Below are 20,424 nucleotides of genomic sequence, written 5' to 3'. Positions count from 1 at the left end.
AAAGTGATGCCCTCCCTCTTGTGCCTCTGATTTTAAAGTGGCAGAAATCCAGCACAGTTCTTTTATGACCTAATATTTTTTGTCCTTCTAGTCCTAGTTGTCTGCCAAAATATTTTGTTTAATTATTTAACAGAAATACAGGATTGGGGTAATGCTGTACTTACTTGGGAATTATGAAAGGAACATTACTTACAGAGTTAGAATAATTGCTATCTTCAAAACATTTCACAGGTAAGTACACCATTATACAGGACAGTTAAATGTAATCAAAATTATTTCATCTTCCCCAGAACATAATATTCCCAATGTTAATATTATTTATCTTTAACAAAATAGCCCCAAAAGGATTAAGTCATTTTCACACTAGTGCAGCTAGCTAAAATATGTTTCACCCCAATCCAGAAATGTAGATCCTTGCAGGGAAGCTGGTTTCTGTGCAGAGATCCTTTTGCCAGATTGGGATCAATGCAAAGTACAGGCTACTACACATGTGGATTCCTCTTGACTGGATAACTGAATCCAGCAAGCTGGTCTGAGGGGGATTCTAACACTATCAGGCACCACATATGTACTACCCAGCTACAGATCAGTGCTGATAGTATATTAATCAGAGCACAGTCTCCATCCAGGCTATGTAGTTTGCGGGACATGCCCTTGCTATCATATTCGACTGCAAAAAGGGCAAATTCCATAATTCCCAACTATCAATTTTATTTTAAAATATTCATGTTTCACCCTCTCCCGCTCAATACTGCTCAGGGCAGCTTACAACAATAAAAACAATATAAAACGATAAAACAGATAGCACGCTAAACATTATAAAATTAATAAAAGAGCAACTATTAACAACTAGTTCTGCTAACAAATTGTAAGATCAACTATTAACAAATTAATAAAATATAAAGATAATAATAATAAATAATAACAAACAACTTTGTAAGCCGCCCCATAACAAACTGTAACACAACATTAGAACATCCAATAAAAACAAACACCACATTAAATAATAACAGACGAAAAGGGAGAAAAGAACATACAATACAAAGCAATTTAATAACCAGTTAAAAATAAAATTTAACAATCAAAATTTAAAAGGCCTGAGTGAACAAAAAGCCTTTACCTAGCATCTAAAAGAACAAACTGATGAAGCCAAGCAAACCTCACTGGGGGGCTGTTCCAAAAATGAGGTACAACCACTGAAAAGGCCCTCTTCCTAGTAGCCACCCGTCTCACCTTGTTTGGCAGGGGCACTCGGAGGAGATCCTCCAAAGAAGATCTTAAAGTCCTAGTCAGAACATATGGGGTCAAGGTGCTGTTTCAGGTAACCCACTCCCAAGCCATTGAGGGCTTTAAAAGTTAAAACCAGCACTTTTAATTTGGCCTAGAAACAGACTGGGAGCCAGTGCAGCTGATGAAGCACTAGTGCAAGATGCTAAAAATGTCCAGTCCCAGTTAATAATCTTGCAGCCCTGTTTTGTACTACCTGCAGTTTCCGGACTGTTTTCAAAGGTAGCCACATGTATAAGGTGCAGAAGAGGGCAACCAAGATGATCAGGGGCCTAGAGCACCTTTCTTATGAGGCAAGACTACAACAGCTGGGGCTTTTTAGCTTAGAAAAAAAGACGACTGCTGGGAGACCTGATAGAGGTCTACAAAATCATGCATGGTTTGGAGAATTTGGAGAGAGATAAATTCTTTTCCCTCTCACATAAGACTAGAACCAGGGGTCATCCCATGAAATTGATTGCCAGGAGGTCTAGGACCAACAAACGGAAGTACTTTTTCACACAACGCGTGATCCACTTGTGGAACTCTCTGCCACAGGATGTAGTGACAGCCAACAACCTGGATGGCTTTAAGAGGGGTTTGGATGACTTCATGGAGGAGATGTCCTTCAATGGCTACTAGTCGGAGGGCTGTGGGCCACCTCCAGTCTCAAAAGGCAGGATGGCTCTGAGAACCAGTTGCAGGGGAGAAATGGCAGGAGAGAGGGCACGCCCTCAGCTCCTGCCTGTGAACTTCCCAGCAGCATCTGGTGGGCCACTGGGTGAAACAGGATGCTGGATTAGATGGGCCTTGGGCCTGATCCAGCAGGGCTGTTCTTATGTTCTTATAATGCATTGCTGTAATGTAAGCAAGTGGCTACCAGAGCATGAGTAACTGTGGCCAAGCTCTGTCCAGGTAAGGTCAAAGTGGGCAAATCAGCCAAAGCTGATGAAGGACACTCCAAGCCACAGAGGCCACTTGAGCCTCTAGTGACAGTGCTGGATCAGTGAGCATCCTTCTTTAGCAGGTGTGCATCTAGAACAGGCTGAACATAATTCAACCGGTCAGAGGAACCACCAATCCGCAGTACTTCTTTCTTGTCTAGAATGAGTCTCAGTTTGATCACAGGAACATGAGCATGCTCAGGGGCATAATTTCTGTGTTACAGAGAAGCATTAAACCATCTTGACTCTAGCAAACCCTCTCTGTGTTGCTGGTTACCCCCTCCATCTTCTCAAACTTACGTTTTTGCTTGGGAAGATGGAACGGAAACTGGCAATGACAGCTGGCTAGCTATGGTAGGGACTGAGCTCTATTTTGAGCCAGATAAGATATTTGAATGGATCCTGATAAAACATTAAAGGCTCATTTAATCCCATCCCCAGTTGCAAATTCTGTCTCTTTGCTGCTGAATCTCCTTTTACTACCTCAGACCATTAGCACCATGTGAACGCCTATCTCTAGATGGGAGCCTGTAGGTCATCTGTTAAGAGTTCAGATGACATGATTAGACCTCAGATGACATGATTAGACCTCATGCAGAAATAACTTGAAATTTAGTGGTGGTATTAAAAGGTGTACAAATACGAAATGGTTTTCCTTTAATTCTGTAGTGTAAAGATTCCTCTTGGTATTGAAAAGAGGTTTTTAACATGGCAAGAGGGAGGCACAGTGCCGGTTAGGTCACTTTTGCGGAAGTAAAATATTTTACTTTCATGGTGTGAACTAGTACTGTAAAAAACAGAGGGAGAAAGGATGGGTTCAGGGTCACAGCTGTGGTGGGACCAGTAGGGTAGATTGACCTGCCTGAACTATTGGCTCACCCCTCCTAAGAATTTTGTAAAAGGAAAACAAAAAACCCACCAAAGATATGAACCAGGCCCAAACATGATACAAGCGATAGCTTCAATTTAAGGAAGAATATATTATTTTTAGGAAATGTTATTCTCTAATTTTTAAAAAAGCAAACAGTGGTGCCCTCTCCTACCAAAAAAAGATGGCAGTACTCTAAAGCCCTACTCACCTGACCTGTCCAGCTCTGCCAAATGAAGACTGTCCCAAGCTCATGTGGATTTCAAGATCACTGTCATCCTTATCATGGTGAAGTGACCCCAAAGAGGGGGGTGGGAAGTGAAACACTTCAGCTATGACTGTGATAACATGAAATTGCTCATAAAGATTGGCCCGTTCTGGGCCTCACCCCTGTCTCAGTGGCCATTTTGGCATGTGCATGTCTAATTGGCCTCTGCATGGCCTGGGTCATGACTGGGCGAAGGTGGCATTTTGGAGGCTGGTGAGGGGGAGGTGCCTCCAGGGGCCTCCCTGTGGCCACGCTAGTGACCCCTGGAGGGGATCAGTAACTAGAAATATTATTTTTTTAAAAATTATTCACCAACACCCCTGAACGGCTGGGGATGTTTAGTCCAGTGCTGAACCGAACCGGGGGTGCTAAATCTAGTGCCAGACGATTGAACTGAACAGGTTCAAGGATGAACCTGTTCAACCTCAAACCTGTTTGCACACCCCTATGAGATTGCTGTTTTCTGTCCCATCCACTTAAAGAAGACAGCAAGCTCACACCACTTTGCTGCCAAGGTAAGCAGCTGTGCATTCATGTTACCAGGCACATTTTAGCACTTGTCAAAATTCCAGAAGAGCTCATTTAGAGAAAAGCTTCAAGGGCAGCACAATCGAATGACGATTTACTCAGAAGTAAACACCATTGTGTTAAATGGGGCTTACTCCCCTAAAACGTAGGCATAGGATTTCAGGCGAAGATTAGGAAGTCTCATCATCTGTGACACTTTGACTCATAAATAAAATCAGCCATTTTATTTATTTATTTATATCTATGTAAGCTGGGAAGTGTTATATAAATATCCATCATATTCGTATCTGCTAACCTTCGGAAAACAAGATACTTATTCTACATTTTTGACTGAACAAAGTGGAATCTTTAGTTTGAATTGCCTATGGCATTTTCTTAGTTTTTATTTGTAATACAATCTTTCTGTTGAACACTGAAATACTGGAATGACATTTGGCATATATACTTTGCACAAAAAATAAAAATTTATTTCAAGTCTGAATATCAGCTTGATTCCTGAACCCAATTATAGAAGGGAGAAGAACATGCAAAATGTTCTTAACTGATATCTGTTTTGAAGATTGAAGTGTAACCAATGAAGGTTGGTGAACAGATTTAGGACATGATTCTACATTTCAAGTTCTAACCCCTGCTCAGATCTCACACCCATTATCCAGAAGGCTAGAATATATGTAATGTGAAATCTGCCATGGCAATTGAAATATCAGAATGTCACATGGCATGCATATTTATCATCGAATTATCCATTTGATGTCTGAATACTAGCTTAGGACACACACCGATTTTAAGTAGGATTTGTGGGAAGATTCCAAATACATGGCAATGCAATGAATATTCTTCTTGAAAGGGGACAGGATCTGTTTCTTGAAAAAATATTCAGAACACAATTCTCTGCTTGGTTTGAAACCAGTTTAACTCCTGCACACATTTAAAAATGTGGGGGGTCAGATGCAAAATAGATTGCACAAAGAAACAAGAAGCAAGCACTCACAATTCAAATCTTGTGATTTACTAATTTGTGTTTATGAGGAACGTTCTTAACACTTAAATAAACAACCTAATTGTGTGTTTGTGGCTTAATTGCTCATGCTTCAAAATATCTACTTCCCCTCACCTTTTGGGATACTGAAGAGTTTACAAAGTTCAGAACTAGCCAGCATTCCATGCTCATACACAATAAAAAGCACCTCTGACATTTAATTACCTGTCATTACCAAGTGCCATTGTTTTCAGCGGAGCAATGGCTTCCAATATTTCCACCACAAACATGTTGTGAGAACAGGGAAAGCACCTGGAAAAAGGACACTGGGGATGGATGAGGGCTATACAGCAGTGCAGGGGTGGAGACACCATTGAGCAGGTGGGGTAAAAGAATCTGGCCGTGAGCCATGAATGGGCCATGCGAACCCCCTGGAGATCATTCCCGGTACTATTTAATATTTACATGCATCCACTACCCTCAGTAAATGCACCCAGCCAGCTGGGAGTGAGCTCTGGAGGGTTTGCACAGACCCGCCGGAAATGGGTCCATGCCTCTTTTGTATGTGACATCATGTGCACGTGGGCATATCCCAGTCTCCGGAAGGCCTCGAGAGCGCATTCTCAGGCAGTGTTTGCTGGTGGGGTGCATCTATTTCCCTTCCTCTCCTTCCACCCATCGGGCTATGCCCACGTGCGCATGATGTCATGCACAAGAGGCATCACTGGCATATGCATGGCTGGGCTGCTGGGGACGGGGCAGAACCCTGCCTCCATTCCCTGGCTCCGCCATTGCTGCAGTGCAGGGAAAGAGAAGAGGATCAGAAGCAGAGAGGTGGGGCACTGGGGTAGAAGGTTAGGTAAAGGGAATACATACAGAAGGGAAGAAGAGAGGGTGGAAGGAAAACAGAATGGAATTGTAAACAAACTCTGGAAGAAACAGGAAGCTGCAGAGGAGGAGGAGGGAAGCAGCAGGAACAGAACTTGACAAAGAAAAGTGGGTAATGGACAAGAGCTGAAGTAGAAGGAGAGGACCTCTCCAGGCACAAAGAAAGAGAAATAAAGGTAAGAGGGAAAGGAGACTGTGAGGATACTATCTCTTTAAGAGGGTCGGGCTTGAAAGATAATTGCCCAGGTCTCAGCAACCCCTCAGTTGGAGTTGAACTGTCAAACAGGGCAGAGCTAGTATATTTATCTAAGTATAACGTGGACTCTTTAACTATGTAAATAAAGTTTTGTTGTTTATTTCATGACTGAGAAGCTGGAAGTTATTCATACTAGATTATCACATGGTACCGTGAGTGACTGGCTGGTTGCTTGCCAGCTGGAGTATTTATACAGTAGACACCAAGGACACACAACAAAGAAAGATAGACCAGCTCAGAACTCCAGCACTTCTCACTCTTTCCAGGAATGCAGCAGACAACTGGAGAAGATTCAGACAAGAATTTGACCTCTTTCTGAAGGCAAGTGGAGCTGTTCAGGAGGAGGATGAACAAAAGGTAGCTATCTTTTTGAATAATCCTGAGACTGAGGCCTTAGATTTATTTAACAGTTTTGAATTGAGTGAAGAACAGCAAGCTTGTTATAAGAATGTGTTACAAAAAATTCAGGAGTATTGCACCCCTAAATTAAATGAGACACTTGAGAGATAATAGTTTCATATGCAAGTACAGAAGGAAGGGGAGACGTATGAATCTTTTAATACAGATCTTATACAGTGGTCCCTCGACTTACGTAGTTAATCCGTTCCGAACGGACGTTCGTAAGTCGAAATTTTCGTAGGTCGAAAAGCACACCCACGGAGGTCTGGAAACATTCGTAAGTCGAGGAAACCGCATCTAAAAATTCGTAAGTCGAGGAAGCCAAATCTAAACCGCCAACTACTTCCGGTCTTTTTTGTCGTTCGTAAGTCGAAAATGTTGGTTGTCGAGTAGTTCGTAGGTCGAGGGACCTCTGTATTCCTAAACCATGCATGTAATTTTGGAAAGCTTGCAGATTCACTAATTTGAGATCAAATTGTTGTTGGTATTCAGGATCCAGGCCTGAGAAGAAGATTACTTGAGAATTCCGATTTAAACTTGGAAAAGTCAATCAGCATTTGCCAGGCTTCCGAACTAACACAGGCCAGACTACAAGTTTTGGAGGGAAACCAAAACTATGCAACAGTAGACTCTCTTAGACAGCCTCACAGCAAAAAGAGTCTGCAACAACACAACAGAATGGAAGCTTCTGGTTTAAACTGTACTAGAACTTGTCAAAGTGAATCTGCAAAAAACTATGTGAATGACTGTTCAAGCTGTGGAGTTGAACAGCAATTCAGGCAATGCCCTGCTTTTGGAAATACTTGCCATATTTGCAAAAAGCAGGCTCACTTTGCAAAAGTCTGCAGACAAGCACAAACTGTGGCTATAAAAAACAAAGTATCAGTGTTCTGCAAGGTGGAGAAAGCATCAGAGCTCCTTTGCACAGAGAAGACTTTAACATTAGCACAGTGGAGACCTTTTATGTGGTAAGTTTGCAAGACACAACAGCTTCCAGTGACTGGACAATTTCTCTAAACACTAATGGGACTTTTGTTACATACAAGCTGGATACAGGCACTCAAGTTACAGTGATATCTGAGATTAATGTGAGAGGCCTAGAGACAAAGTCAGGTCATATGGAATACAGATTCACAGAAGACTTACAGAGGGGAGTTTCTTCTCACTCTGGATGAGAACTAGATGCCATGGTAAAGGGTAACATAGTGAAGCTATGCTTTGCAGTGGCAGACCAAGATTTAATGAACACTTTCAAGATGTCTTTATGGGCATAGGTAAGCTCACAACACAATATAAAATTGATCTGACTAAGCCTTATTTTTCTGTCATTCATGCACCCAGGAATGTTCCTTTGGCTCTGAGATACAAGTTAAAGCAGGAATTGGATTGACCGATAGAACGACATATAATAGAAAAAGTTGAGGAACCCACACAATTGGTTAATTCTCTAGTCATTGTAGGAAAAAAGGATGGATCCCTAAGATTATGTCTGGATCCTAAATAACTTAATAAATTTGTTAAAAGGGAACATTTTCTAGTACCCACAAGAGAAGAGATTTTTGGTCAATTGTCAGGTGCAACATCTTTTTCTTCTTTAGATGCATATGCTGGATTCTGGCAGATGCCCCTGGAAAAAAAGCAGCAAACAACTGTGCACTTTCAATACACCTTTTGGAAGACATTGCTTTACTAGATTGCCATTTGGGCTGTGTTCTGCCCCTGAAGTATTTAACAGAAAAACAACATCAGATGTTTGAGGGACAGAAGGTACTAGAATCTATACAGGTGATATCTTAATCTGGGACATTCATTAGAAGAACACAATCTGAGAATACAGAAGATTTTGGAGAGGGCTTGTGAAGCTGGTTTAAAACTCAACAGGCAAAAATGCAGGTTTCGAGTTAAAGAAATAACCTATCTTGGAGAGAAGTTAACTAAACATAATGTCCATATTAATCCCAAGAGGATTCAAGCAGTCACAGACATGCCAGCACCCACAGACAAGGAGGGCTTACAAAAATTTATGGTGAATTTTGTTGGAAAATTTGTTCCCAATTCAGCTGTTCATACAATTACTCTCAGGAACCTATTGAAACTGGGATGCCAAGTTTGAGAAACTTAAACGTCTACTAAAGACATCACCAGTTCTGCAGTTTTATGACAGCAAAAGGCACATCAAGGTGTCAACAGATGTTTCTCAGCATGGCCTTAGAGCAGTGTTGATGGTGGAAACCTGTTGGTTATGTGTCCAGAGTCTTAATCAAAACAGAGCAACGGTATGCACACATTGAAAAATGAGGCTTGGGCAATAGTGTTTATTTGTTAGAAATTTCATGTGTTTATGTATGGAAGATCAATTGTGGAGGAAACTGACCACAAACCATTGGTATTGATAGCAAAGAAGGGGTCTGCAGATAAACTTTCCAGATTGCAAAGACTGCTCTTTGAATTGCTCTGCAATTGGAGTATAGTCCTGGCAAACTTAGTGATTACTGACACTTTGTCCAAAGCTTACAGTGGGACTGAGACTGAAGCAGACACTGACTCTGATGTAGTACACGTTAATCTGCTTAAGAAGACATTCCCAATCTCTGACCAGATGTGGATAACAATTGCACAGGCCACATCTCAGGACAATATTTTGCAACAGGTCATCTGAGTTATTAATTCTGACGGGTCAAAAATGCATCTACCAAGTCCTTATAGTCATTTTATGGAGGGCCTGTATGTGCTAGATGGAATTCTGTCCTAAGGTACTAGATTTGTAGTTCCAGCACTCTAAAGGCAGAAATGCTGAAATGGGAACATGAAGGACACATGGGCATGGAAAAATGCAAACAACATGCTAGAAGTGTCCTATGTTAGCCCAACATGAACTCCGACATATAAAAATTTATACAAAATGATGGGACATGTCAAAAATACAGAGACTATAAACAAAAGCAGCCTATGATGGTGATCTCACTGGCCAGTGAACCATGGCCCCAGGTAGGCACTGATCTGTTCTTTCATACAGGACAAAACTATCTGTTGGTTCTGGATTATTATTATCTTTTTCCTGAAATTGCTCTGCTATCCAACACGACTGCCAACCATGTCATTTCCTGTCTAAAGTCCTTATTTGCAAGGCATGGCATTCCTGCTGTTGTCATGTCATATAAGTCACTGCAGTTTGCCTGTTGTGACTTTACAGCATTTGCAAAGCTGTATGATTTCAAGCATATTACTTCCAGTCCCAGATATTTGCAATCTAATAGGCTCATGGCGAATGATGTCAAGATCATTAAAGAGCTGCTTAAGAAAGCAGAGGATTCAAATGCAGATCCTCATCTGGCTCTATTGAATTATAGGGCTACTCCTTTGAAAATGGAGTTACCTTCTGCTGAACTGTTTGGAAGAAAATTAAGAACAAGATTGCCTTCCTTCCTGGACATAGATAATAAAACCAAAGATGTTGTAAATGCATGGAAACTCAATAAAAAGCCAAACAGATATTCTATGATGATAAAGGCTCATGTGATCTTCCATCATTGCATCCACAAGAGAGTGTATGTCTCTGTATCTGACAACTTCAAAAAAGTTCACCATGCCCATAAATTTTTGTGTGCCCTCTTTATCTACAGGTGCTGGTGTGTCTGATGATAATTGAAGTAGGACTGAAGCAATCACAGAGATTATTAAAATAGACAGAAAAAGAGAAGTACATATGGAGTTAGGGGAAGGCCTACTGGAATAAAATCAACTTTCATTTGAAGGTTGAACTACATATTTGTGAGCATACTAGAGTCACCTTAAGATGTTGATAGAGATTTCTAATAATAATGTATAGGTTGGTTTTTAAAAGGCAAACACAATGATCAAGAAATTGGCCTTTCAATGAATCAAATATATGCCTGCCTGAAAAGAAAAAAACTCTGGAGTTCTGTTGAGCAAAAACGAACACAGAGACAAAGTATATTTCACTGAAATCTTGCATAATTTCCTTCCTTTAGAATAGTTCAGCCGTGCATAATCACATGAGCATTGCAGCACAGAAGTTGGCAAATTCAGGTCTGACAAACCAAGTATGTTCATAGAGAGGAACTATCAGGCACCATAACAGGCTTTAAGAAACACCCAATTTGTGTCAGGAAAGCTTGAAAAGTGGTATAAAGAACCACCACCCAAACACCAAATAGTTTCATTCAAGTCTTTTCAATTGAAAGGCCAATTAAGTGTGCCAGAGTGTCGGGCCTGCATATAAGTTCTGCCTCATCTCCTGGCCGACCTCCAGCATAGGCTTCTTGTGAAAGCAGCATCAGTGGCTCAAAAGCTGAAGCAACCACATCCCCTTGCATTTTCCTCTCATGCTGCTTCTCATTAGCCACTTGCAAATGCTCCGTTTGTCTCTCTTGCTGCCCAAATCCAAACTGTCGCTTGGAGTAGCTACAAGCCTTTAAAGGCCATTAAATCTCTATATCCGACAAAGCAATCACATAACACTGTAAATTACCTCAGAATCTTGGCTCACAGTCGCATGAGACACATTTCTCTTTGAACAGTAGTTTTGCTGTCCTCCAACGAATGGTGTTAGGAATTTACCTTCTTTTTTTCACCTTAATGACTGCTATGCAGAACTATTTAATTTTTCACCAGGGCTCAGCTAACGTGAATCCTAATTAGCAGTAGCTGAACTATCTGCAACAGGTGTTGGCATTTAACATCAGAACCCAAACATAGCAGGGAGCAGAAGTGGATACTTTACCCAGAGGGTTAACCATATTAATCTGTAGCCTCAAAAACAACAAGTCTTGTGCACTATAGAACCAAACACCTTTGTAGCATAAGCTTTTGTGTCCATTTCATATGGATGAAATGTGGAGGCATGGCTATAGTGGTGGGGTCAGGGAACAGAGAAAAAGCTGAAAATGAAAGTGCAAGAGGCCTATCTAATAACAAACATACAAGTATAGAAGATAAGCATGGTGGCAATTTTCAATAGCAGTGAGTGGCAATAAACATTCTAGTTAACCAACACTAAGGTGATTCACCAAACACCCCCCGCCCCAAACCCCCACCACACCTTGCCTCTATTCAAACCTATGGTGATGGTATCAAACTTAATTATACATTCTGGTTCAATGTATTTTCACTCTAGTCTTCCTTTCAAGTTTTTCTGTTGATAAATTGCCCTTTTAAACTCTGCAGTAGACCATCCTGGAAGATTAAAATGTTCTCCTGCAATTTCTGAATGTTCCCATTTCTGATGTTGGATTTATGTCCATATACATAGAAACAGATCTGTTTGTCCTGACAAACACAAGGACACTGTTGGTGGATAGCAGCATATATCATGTTGGGTGATGAATATATATCAACATATATCATACGTTGATATATATGGATAATGGATATATGATTAATATATGGATAACAGCATATATCATGTTGGGTGATGGAGCCAGCATGGTGTAGTGGTTAGAGTGCTGGACTAGGACCGGGGAGACCAGAGTTCAAATCCCCATTCAGCCATGATACTTGTTGGGTGACTCTGGGCCAGTCACTTCCCTCTCAGCCTACGCTACTTCACAGGGTTGTTGTGAAGAGAAATTTAAGTATGTGGTACTCCTTGGAGGAAAAGGGCTCCTTGGAGGAAAAGCAGAATATAAATGTAAAGTAATAATAATAATACTAATAATAATAGAATGAGTATAGCTAATATTACTGGGTCATGTATTTGGGAATATCTGTACTAGTATAGTACAGATATTTGGAGATAACTGGCATCAGGATTTGAGGCAAGGTCACAGAATATTAAAGTTGAAAGGGACCTTGGAGGACTTTTGGACCCCTACTCAGTGCAGGAAAATGCCATAATATCTCTGACAGATGGCTATCCAGCCTCTGTTTGAAACCTCCAGTGAAGGAGAGACTGCCCTGCATAAGGCAAACTGTTCCAATGTAGAACAATTCTTAAAGACAAGCAGTTCTGCTGTTTAGCTGAAATCTGCTTCCTTGCAATGACAATCTATTGGTTCGAATCCTGTCCTTGGGAACAGGAGAGAACAAATCTGCTCCTCTGTTACAGCTATTCAGATAGGGGAGATAACTATTTTCAATTTAGTCTTCTCTTTTCCAGGCTAAGCAAATCTCACTTCTTCAGCTGTTCTTGGGACCATCTTTGATGCTTTCCTCTGAGCCCATTCCAGCTTACCAGTGTCCTCCTCAAAATGTGGGGCCCAGAATTGGACATAGTATTCCAAGTGAAGTCTGACCAGTGCAGAATCGAGCAGAATGATTACTTCTCATAATTTGGACATTATGCTCTTGCTATGCAGCCTAAGGTTTCATTTGCTCTTTAGCAGCTGCATCACACTGTTGGCTCATGTTCTGTTACCATGCCTGTCTGGCTTGGTTGCTCCCCTGCACACCTGTGATCTTTATATTGCAGATATTTGGAGAGAACTGGCATCAGGCTTGGTGGCAGGGTCACCAAATTTGGACTTGGCTTTTCTATAGTTGTGACACTGTTGTCTCTGCTTCTCGCTAAGATGCCAGTCACATCTGCCCATTCAGTGGCAGATTAGTCATTCCAAATTGGGTATGTTCCAGATGTCCCTAAAATCAATAATGTGATTGCAGCGGATTGGGAAATACCACTGTAGTTGTTTGCTGCCTCTAGGCATACACAGAGTTAATCATAATAGACGGGCCCCTCTGCCCATTAGACTTGGGAGGAAGACTCTTTAAACAAGCACATAAGGAATGCCAAGAAACACAAGGTCAGCCGCATCCTACAAATAAGTATTCCCAGTCCCAGTCAAGATGTGTCATACTGGAAATCACTCCCTTTTGCACTCACAACTTGCATTGAAATCACCCCACACCACTTTTGCTTGAAGAAAACACTTGAAGAGCACCTAAAAAGAGCTCACTATTCAGCAGCCGAATACACTGCAATTCCTTTTATTCAGAGTCATTCAGGAGCTTGATCACAGTGGGCACACCCTTGGTCATATTCCCAGGTTGCTTTCCAGCTATAAGACTCCTTCACCTTTTTTGCCTCATGGGACAAAGTACAGATCGAGATCAGTGTGTTTCTTTCTTGTTTTGCTTTTGTCACTGTCCCAAAGGCATCTCATTTTTTGCACATGCACAGAGTTTTCTCCTCTTGCACCAGGCAATTTTTGCTTTCTCCCCTTTCCCTGGGAGGTCCTTTGGAGTACCTCCCTGACCTTTAGACTGCAGCTAAAGAACTACACTTCCTTTCCAAGAAAGAAGCCAGTATCTCTGCAACATAAGCCTTCAGGCCTGGTTTTGGAACAAAAACTGCTTTGGTCACCCTCTGGGATAACCTGTGCAGATAGAGAAACAAGGGAAGTACAACCCTGTCAGTTCTCTTGGACACCTCAGCAGTTTTCGATACAACTGGCCATGGTATCCTCTTGGATAGGTTGGCCAAGTTGGCCGTGGGAGGCCCTACTTGGCCGTGGTTCCAAACCTACCTGGATGCCATTTCCAAAAGGTAGTGCTGGGGGATCACTGCTCAAGCCCTGGGCAGTTGTGTTTTGGTGTTCCCCAGGGTTCCATTCTTTCCTCTATGCTATTTAACATCTACATGAAACCACTGGGAGAGGTCATCCGGAGGAGGTTAGGCTTGAGGTGCCATCAGTATGTGGATGACACTTAATTGTATCTTGTGTTCTCGTCATATGTAGGTGAGGCAACTGTCCTAACAGTTGCTTCACCTGCATGTGATGCAATCATGGACTGGATGAGGGTGAACAAGTTGAGACTCAATCCAGACAAGACAGAAATACGGTTGGTCAGTGGTTCCTCTGCCTGGGTGAATGATGTTCAGTCTGTTCTACATGGGCTGCATTCCCAGATCTGTGTCTTGGTCCCTACTTTCCTTCTCGATTCATTGCCCTAAACATTATCCGGTCAGCATTAACTCTTGAATGTGTATTGGAGGCAATTCAGTCCTATTCTCATTGCATTAACCCCTTAAGGGAGACCATTGCCAGAAGCTTTATAGGAGAGCATTAACTATTGTTTTGATTTGTAAATTTATGTTCTCTAATAAAATGTTCTCTAACAATAATAATATTTTCTACTAAAAATTAGTACTTTCAAGATACCTGTGACTCCCTCCTGAGCACCCTATCCGACCCATGACCAGGTTTACTGATACTTTCATTATTAAATTGTCTGTAGGTAAGTTTGCTCCCAATCTGAATTAGTTCCCCCACTTTATCAAAAAACATAGGCCCAATTCAGAAATTATGCGGTACAAGTATACAGATGTCTGTACACAAGTACATGTATTTGTGTGAAGGACTGTACCTATGTCCATTTTAAAAGTGAACCTAGATACAGGCCCTTCAAATACATGGTACAGATGACAAGTGTGCTTCTGTACCTGCATTCAATATGTGAATGACTGTACCTGTGTACAGATCTGAATGAAGTGAAAGTGAAATATTTGAATGTTTCTGTTTTTGTGGTTAGAAAGAATTTCTCACTTTCCCTTCCAGCCATTAAGGGTTTAAAAGTTGTGAAGTCCTTTTAATCACTTTTTTAAAAGTCTGCCTGTTCCTGCAATGGGGAAGAAAAATAATAATATACAATCAAAGGAATGTCCTTTTTCTCCACATGGGGGTGAAATGATGATCCAAAGAGGGGCTTCAAATCCAGAACCTTTTGTAAAGTTCTAGCTTGAAACAAGCCAGATTTCACCATTTTTAGCCTTTAAAACAACAACAAAAAACCCAAAACAAAAGTCAGAAGAGTGACCTATAGCTTGCCGGGGGGGGGGGGGGGGGATGACACAGAGTCCTGGACATCACGTGTGCCAGATTTCATAACTTTATGCCCATCCATTGGAATATAAAGGGAGTGGGGCTAAAGGGTTACCCCTTTTGATGAAGGCAAAGGACAGATTATTCCACACATTTGTGGAATGATGATCCAAGGAGGGTCTTCAGCTTCAGGAGCTTTTGTAAAGTTCTGCCTTGAAACAAACCACATTTCACCATTTTTAGCTATTTTTTAAAAAACAAAAAAATTCAAAAGTTATTAAAAGGGGGGGAGGGTTGGCCAATTTTCTTCATATGCACTACAGGTGACCCTGAGCCCCTTCCCCATGTGTGGCAAGTTTCAAGGCTCTAGGACCAACTGGTGATTTTTGGTGATTTCACTTCTATTGGGGGAAATGGCACTATTTTACAGATTCCGGAATTCCTAAGCATTTCTGATATTTTTTATATTTCAGAATTAATTCTGATTTTACTAATCTGATTTTAAAGATTCTGATTTGGATTTTACCTAATTTTAGAAGTTTTGGCCAAATTTTTGAATCTGAATTGGCACAGGCCTAATAAATATAGGGACAAATATTTCACTAAATATATTGAAAAATATAGATGATGTAATACTTTGTGTTGTCTTAATCTGAGATTTCTAAATAGAAGAAATAAATAAATACAGACTGTAGATCTAGGCTAGTCTAACTGAATTATGTAAGGAAACAGTGTGTGTGTGTATATATATGTGTGTGTGTGTGTGTGTGTGTGTGTAATGGAAACATACGTATTAAACATGAGTTATAAAAGAAAAACACAGTTATTAATGATAACCAAAGCCATATATTTTATAGTGCACCTTGATTTCAATATGAAATAAATGCAAGTAATAAAAGTTGCTTAATAAAGTTTGTTTTAAATAGCAAGTTTCTGTGTCTATTAAAGTCAATATAATACAACTCAAACAAGAACAAAATTTAATCACCATAATTCCAAGAATCTGCCAAGTGTGTCTGTTTTGCTTTGACCAAATATATATATTTTCAGCATAACCATGTTATAACTCTAAATGTAAATTCATCACTGGTAATCTTTTTCAAATGTGTTGAAAATGTCATTTCTTTGTAATATATTTTCTATTATCTGTAAATTCAGTGGAGGATAAACAACATATTTCCAAGAACAATGAAGCTTTGAACAAGTTATTTCCACAAAATCTCATTTAATCTTATTTTACAAATCACAATACGTTGGACTCCTCAATACAGTTTTATAAAATGACAATTTACCATCATAACAGGAGGGGGGGCGGATTAGAGGCCCTGATTTCAGGATGATTAATGCTGCTCAAGTTTTTACCAATATAACATTTTTAGAACCATGTCTTGTATTTCAAGACTCTGTCTATGAATTCATACTGTAATAATTCACAGTTGTTTTTTTAAGTGAGTGAAATCAGGCATCTTGTATGCTCTCCTGTAATTCAAAGGCTTGTTTATATATAATTAGAAGCACTACCTATCCAACTGCTGACTTCTCTCACTTTTGAAGTTAGTAGCTCTAAGTTTTTATTGCTAGAAAACTAGGAGAGAACTAGAAAGGTTCAATACAAAAAAAATACTGGTTCAGAGCCTTCCATCCATAACTCTTGAGAATTTGTTTGTTGAAAAGCGGTATATAAATAGTAACAAATAGAACAGATTCAGGCCCAATTAAGATGTTATTGTTGCAGCATGAGAGCTGCCTTCACATGGTAAGAAACCACACTGTTCACTCAACATACAGTTTCTTTCGGCAGATGTTAATGGAGCAGCATAGGATGCAACCATACAGGAGGTAGGCATGTGCACGAACCTGTTCGGTGTTCCATTCAAGGAACGCTGAACAGGTTTGGAACCACTGCATTCGAACCAGTTAGAACGCAGGGGTGGGGTGGCTGTAAGGCGTAGGGAGGGTGTTCTTACCTCCCCTGCCACGTTTTCCCCACCAGCACTGTTTTAAAAAATGCTGGTGTGTGGCTGCTGTATACCCTCTTGCCACCCCAGTCAGCGTAAAACTGGAAGTGCGCACATGTACCCACCACACAAGCACATACAGCCGACCCTGCACAAGCATTTTTTAAAGCAGTGCCAGAGAGGGAAGCCCAGCGGGGGAGGTAAGAGCACCCTCCCCATGCCTCAAAGCCACCCCCTGCCTCCCGGGTGTGCAAGGACACACCCCTAACAGGCGCAGTTCCCATGCTGCAATGGTAATGTATGAACCAGCCCTCTGAGAACAGCCGGGAGACATTCTATCTCATGGTGGCTTTGCATACTCATTTGCCACACTGCTGCCTGCAGGTTGGAACGTATGGGGATCCCTATTACATATACAAGTGCATGTTAAAAGCATTCATTACCAGTAACACATTCAAAACAACATGCCACTGAAGAGCAGCCATGGCCACACCAACAGGCTTTGGCATCCTAAGTACATATCTGAAGTTTTCACTAGCCTCTTGCCCTGAATCCGAAACACTAAGCTGGCATATTCATTTGTAGTGCTCTTGCACTATTGTTGCAATGCCAGATCATTATCCTTAGTAACACTGTATTAACATAATTGTTGCAACACACTGTCCTAAGTGCTTGTAAGTCTTAGGACTGGGAATTAGAGAGTTTCTTTTGTAAAATGAGTAATACTGACCTGTCTTTTTCACACATAGATGTTGTAAAAATTGAGTCAATTTTGTGTTATTTCACCATAGAGATCTTCATGCTGTTCTAAAATCCTAGTAGGTCTCACAGTGACAAATGTTTAATTAGTGATATATACATATAAGCCCGATTCAGACATTTACGTTATACATGCCTTCAGGTACCTGAACACATGTACTTGTTTTTGTTTGAATAACTAACTGTATGTGCAGTCATTTTAAGTGAGCCTGGGTACAGGTCCCCTGAAATACAGGATACAAACAGGAAGTGTACTCTGTATAAGATGTGTTCAGTATAAGATGAGAATAACTGTATGTGCATGCAGATTGTATATGCATTGAACATAATGTGTGGATAGGGCTATAATAACGTAAGGGTTCTGATGTGTCTCTAATCTCAAATATTTGCTGTACCGCCTTGTATGCAACTATTTATAGATTTAGCTTCACAGAAATCTTTATAGATACTACCACCTGTAGTACACTGGTAATAGAAGTAAAATAAATAACTTCTGTTTGTGAAGAAATGCTGGCCACACTTGTTATGATAGCAGATCCACTGCAGAATATTTAATGTAAATATAACAGCTCTGATGGTGGAGTAGTGCAAAACATTGTTGTACTGTTAACACTCCACAGCAGAAAGTGGGTGATTCACTAGCACATATGCATAAATATGTTCTAGGATGGGGTAGGAAACCTTGGCTCTTCAGCTGTGGTTGAACTATAACTCCCATCATCCCCAGCCACAACATCGCCTGTCTAGGAGGTTTAATGTATTCTATATTAAAATATGAAATAGTGATGTGCATGGACCAGTCCGGAGGCCATTCTACAGGCCTCCGGACCGGTCCGGAAATGGGGCATTTCGGCGCCACCAGGGGGGGTCCTTTAAGAGCGGGGGGGAGGTACCCTGCCACCCCAAATGCTTTCTAAAATATGCGCGCCGGTGGGGGAAAAGCAGTGGGAGGGGTAAGTACACCCTCCCTCCACCCTTAAGGGAACCCCAACCCCAGTGCCAGACTGCAGCTCTGCGGTTCCGTATACATCCCCAATGTTAAACCCAGCTACAGTTTTTGTTATGAGCTATTTCAGGTTGTATGCGCTCTCTCTCGCAATCTCTCTCGCTCTCTCTCTCTCACACACACACACTCATTCAGTTACATTTAAAAGCTGAAATCCTCACTACTTATGAATAGAAAAAGCAAACATTGCTTCATTGCTTTTCCATAACTGTAGGAAACACGACCCAGCTGTTAGAATTCCATAACAACAAAACTATTCCATTTCCCAACATTAGCAGGCTCACAATGGAGTGTGACAATTGACATCAAAAGCTCCAAATTAACATTGCACAACATTTTGTGCATGAAATAATACAACTCTCTCTTATTGTTTTATATTTTATTCATGTTTACTCTTAGATTACGCATATTCTGTTCACCCAAGATGTGCAGAAGTGGAGATGAAGCAGGTGTTTAAAAGTCCACATGAAATTAAGCAGAGGTGAATTCAACTGAATAAAAAACCCCTACAGCTGTTGAAATACAGCTGCTTCAACCTGCTGTGGCTATTTAAACCACCTTAGCAAAAACATCTGTCTCTTCTGAGCAAGCAGCTAGGATATCGAAAGAGTGACCTCTAGCGGACTGACAGGCCTCATTGTGGTAGCTACATTACTAAGATCTGGCCTACAACCAGCTCCAATCAGTGTTTGGCAAAAGAAGGCACAAATCATTGCAAAGACCAGATTTCTCTTCAATTTCCTTTTTAAATACACTATTTGTACACAAATGAAAGATTCATCTTGTAGATAATTTTTGGACATAAGATTGCATATGTAATAGTATTCAAAACAACACAAATTAGGCTGCTCTATGTGAAGGAAAGGGGGTGGGGAGAGAAACAATCCCTCACCCAAATATCAACATTCATTTCTGGCTATATGTAGTACAAACATTTTAAGAATCTGTGACAAAAGACAATTTAAAAAGTCAAAATCATAAAACCTGTAAACTGATAAACCTTAAGTACATATTACTTATGGAAAATATTAAAATAGTACCACTATGAACTAAACTGCCTGAGTTTTCAGTTTGTTTTTGAAGTTGAAGTAGAGAAGATTTTAGCACAGAAAGAACAATTTCAGTCACAACCAGTGCCATAATTGAGCAACTGCTTCACGTGGAAATTTCCCCACTGGAATTTGTGTTGTGCTATTAAAACTCTTGTGCTAGTTGTTCAAACAAAGGGATGTAGAGGCAGATCTTTACTCATTTGGCACAAAGTTATTTTGTCTGGGGCATAAATTTGAGTCTCTGTCACAATGAATAATACAAACATTCCATCTATCAGGTATTCACTTTGATTGAAGAGCTTTCTTTATATCATTTACCTCCATCTATAAAAGGAAAAAAGATCCAGATTAAATTATTTCCATGCAGCTGTTTTCTGAAAATATTAAGAATGTCCAATACCTAATACCTTCTATGCTTGGTGTCGATTGGAGATTGTTGCTCTTTGAAATCTGAGCTAAAGTATGGTGTCCCT

At 40.6% G+C, this 20,424-nt stretch overlaps 3 protein-coding genes across 10 annotated transcripts in view; 1 reads left to right on the top strand and 2 right to left on the bottom strand.

The window, feature by feature from the left end:
* The window catches only part of MAP3K15 (mitogen-activated protein kinase kinase kinase 15), a 146,986-nt gene extending 135,951 nt beyond the window's left edge, over positions 1 to 11,035 (bottom strand). The window contains exons 1-2 of one of the 2 annotated variants that reach the window (XM_053312982.1): positions 10,889 to 11,030; positions 7,942 to 8,023 (exon numbers count right to left, since the gene is read on the bottom strand). The gene's annotated coding sequence lies outside the window, so the exon portion shown is untranslated. Of the gene's footprint in view, positions 1 to 7,941; positions 8,024 to 10,888 lie in introns of both variants that reach the window. The other variant, XM_053312981.1, reaches the window with a different exon arrangement.
* Positions 152 to 9,863, top strand: LOC128350506 (uncharacterized). Its single transcript, XM_053308928.1, has 3 exons — positions 152 to 231; positions 6,177 to 6,354; positions 6,889 to 9,863. Exons 1-3 carry the CDS (start codon positions 152 to 154, stop codon positions 7,366 to 7,368), a joined length of 738 nt encoding a protein of 245 aa, XP_053164903.1. The 3' UTR covers positions 7,369 to 9,863.
* A 5,104-nt stretch (positions 11,036 to 16,139) lies between the features above and the next one.
* Positions 16,140 to 20,424, bottom strand: part of SH3KBP1 (SH3 domain containing kinase binding protein 1) — a 285,503-nt gene continuing 281,218 nt past the window's right edge. For all 7 annotated transcript variants that reach the window (XM_053307972.1, XM_053307968.1, XM_053307970.1 and 4 more), the window contains one exon: positions 16,140 to 20,275. In XM_053307972.1, the coding sequence (XP_053163947.1) occupies positions 20,234 to 20,275 (42 nt within the window). In that variant the 3' untranslated portion in view covers positions 16,140 to 20,233. The remainder of the gene's footprint in view (positions 20,276 to 20,424) is intronic.

The sequence above is a fragment of the Hemicordylus capensis genome, chromosome 3 (assembly GCF_027244095.1).
Source record: "Hemicordylus capensis ecotype Gifberg chromosome 3, rHemCap1.1.pri, whole genome shotgun sequence".
Classification (NCBI taxonomy): Eukaryota; Metazoa; Chordata; class Lepidosauria; order Squamata; family Cordylidae; genus Hemicordylus; species Hemicordylus capensis.
The sequence above is the reverse complement of the archived record's forward strand: the minus strand, read 5'-3'. Positions and strand labels throughout refer to the sequence as shown.

Coding starts and splice junctions, on each gene's coding strand:
- LOC128350506 (XM_053308928.1), top strand. CDS start 152: ATGCTGTACTTACTTGGGAATTATGAAAGGAACATTACTTACAGAGTT. Junction 232..6,176: donor ATCTTCAAAACATTTCACAG/GTAAGTACACCA, acceptor GTTGCTTGCCAG/CTGGAGTATTTATACAGTAG. Junction 6,355..6,888: donor AGGAGGAGGATGAACAAAAG/GTAGCTATCTTT, acceptor GTTGGTATTCAG/GATCCAGGCCTGAGAAGAAG.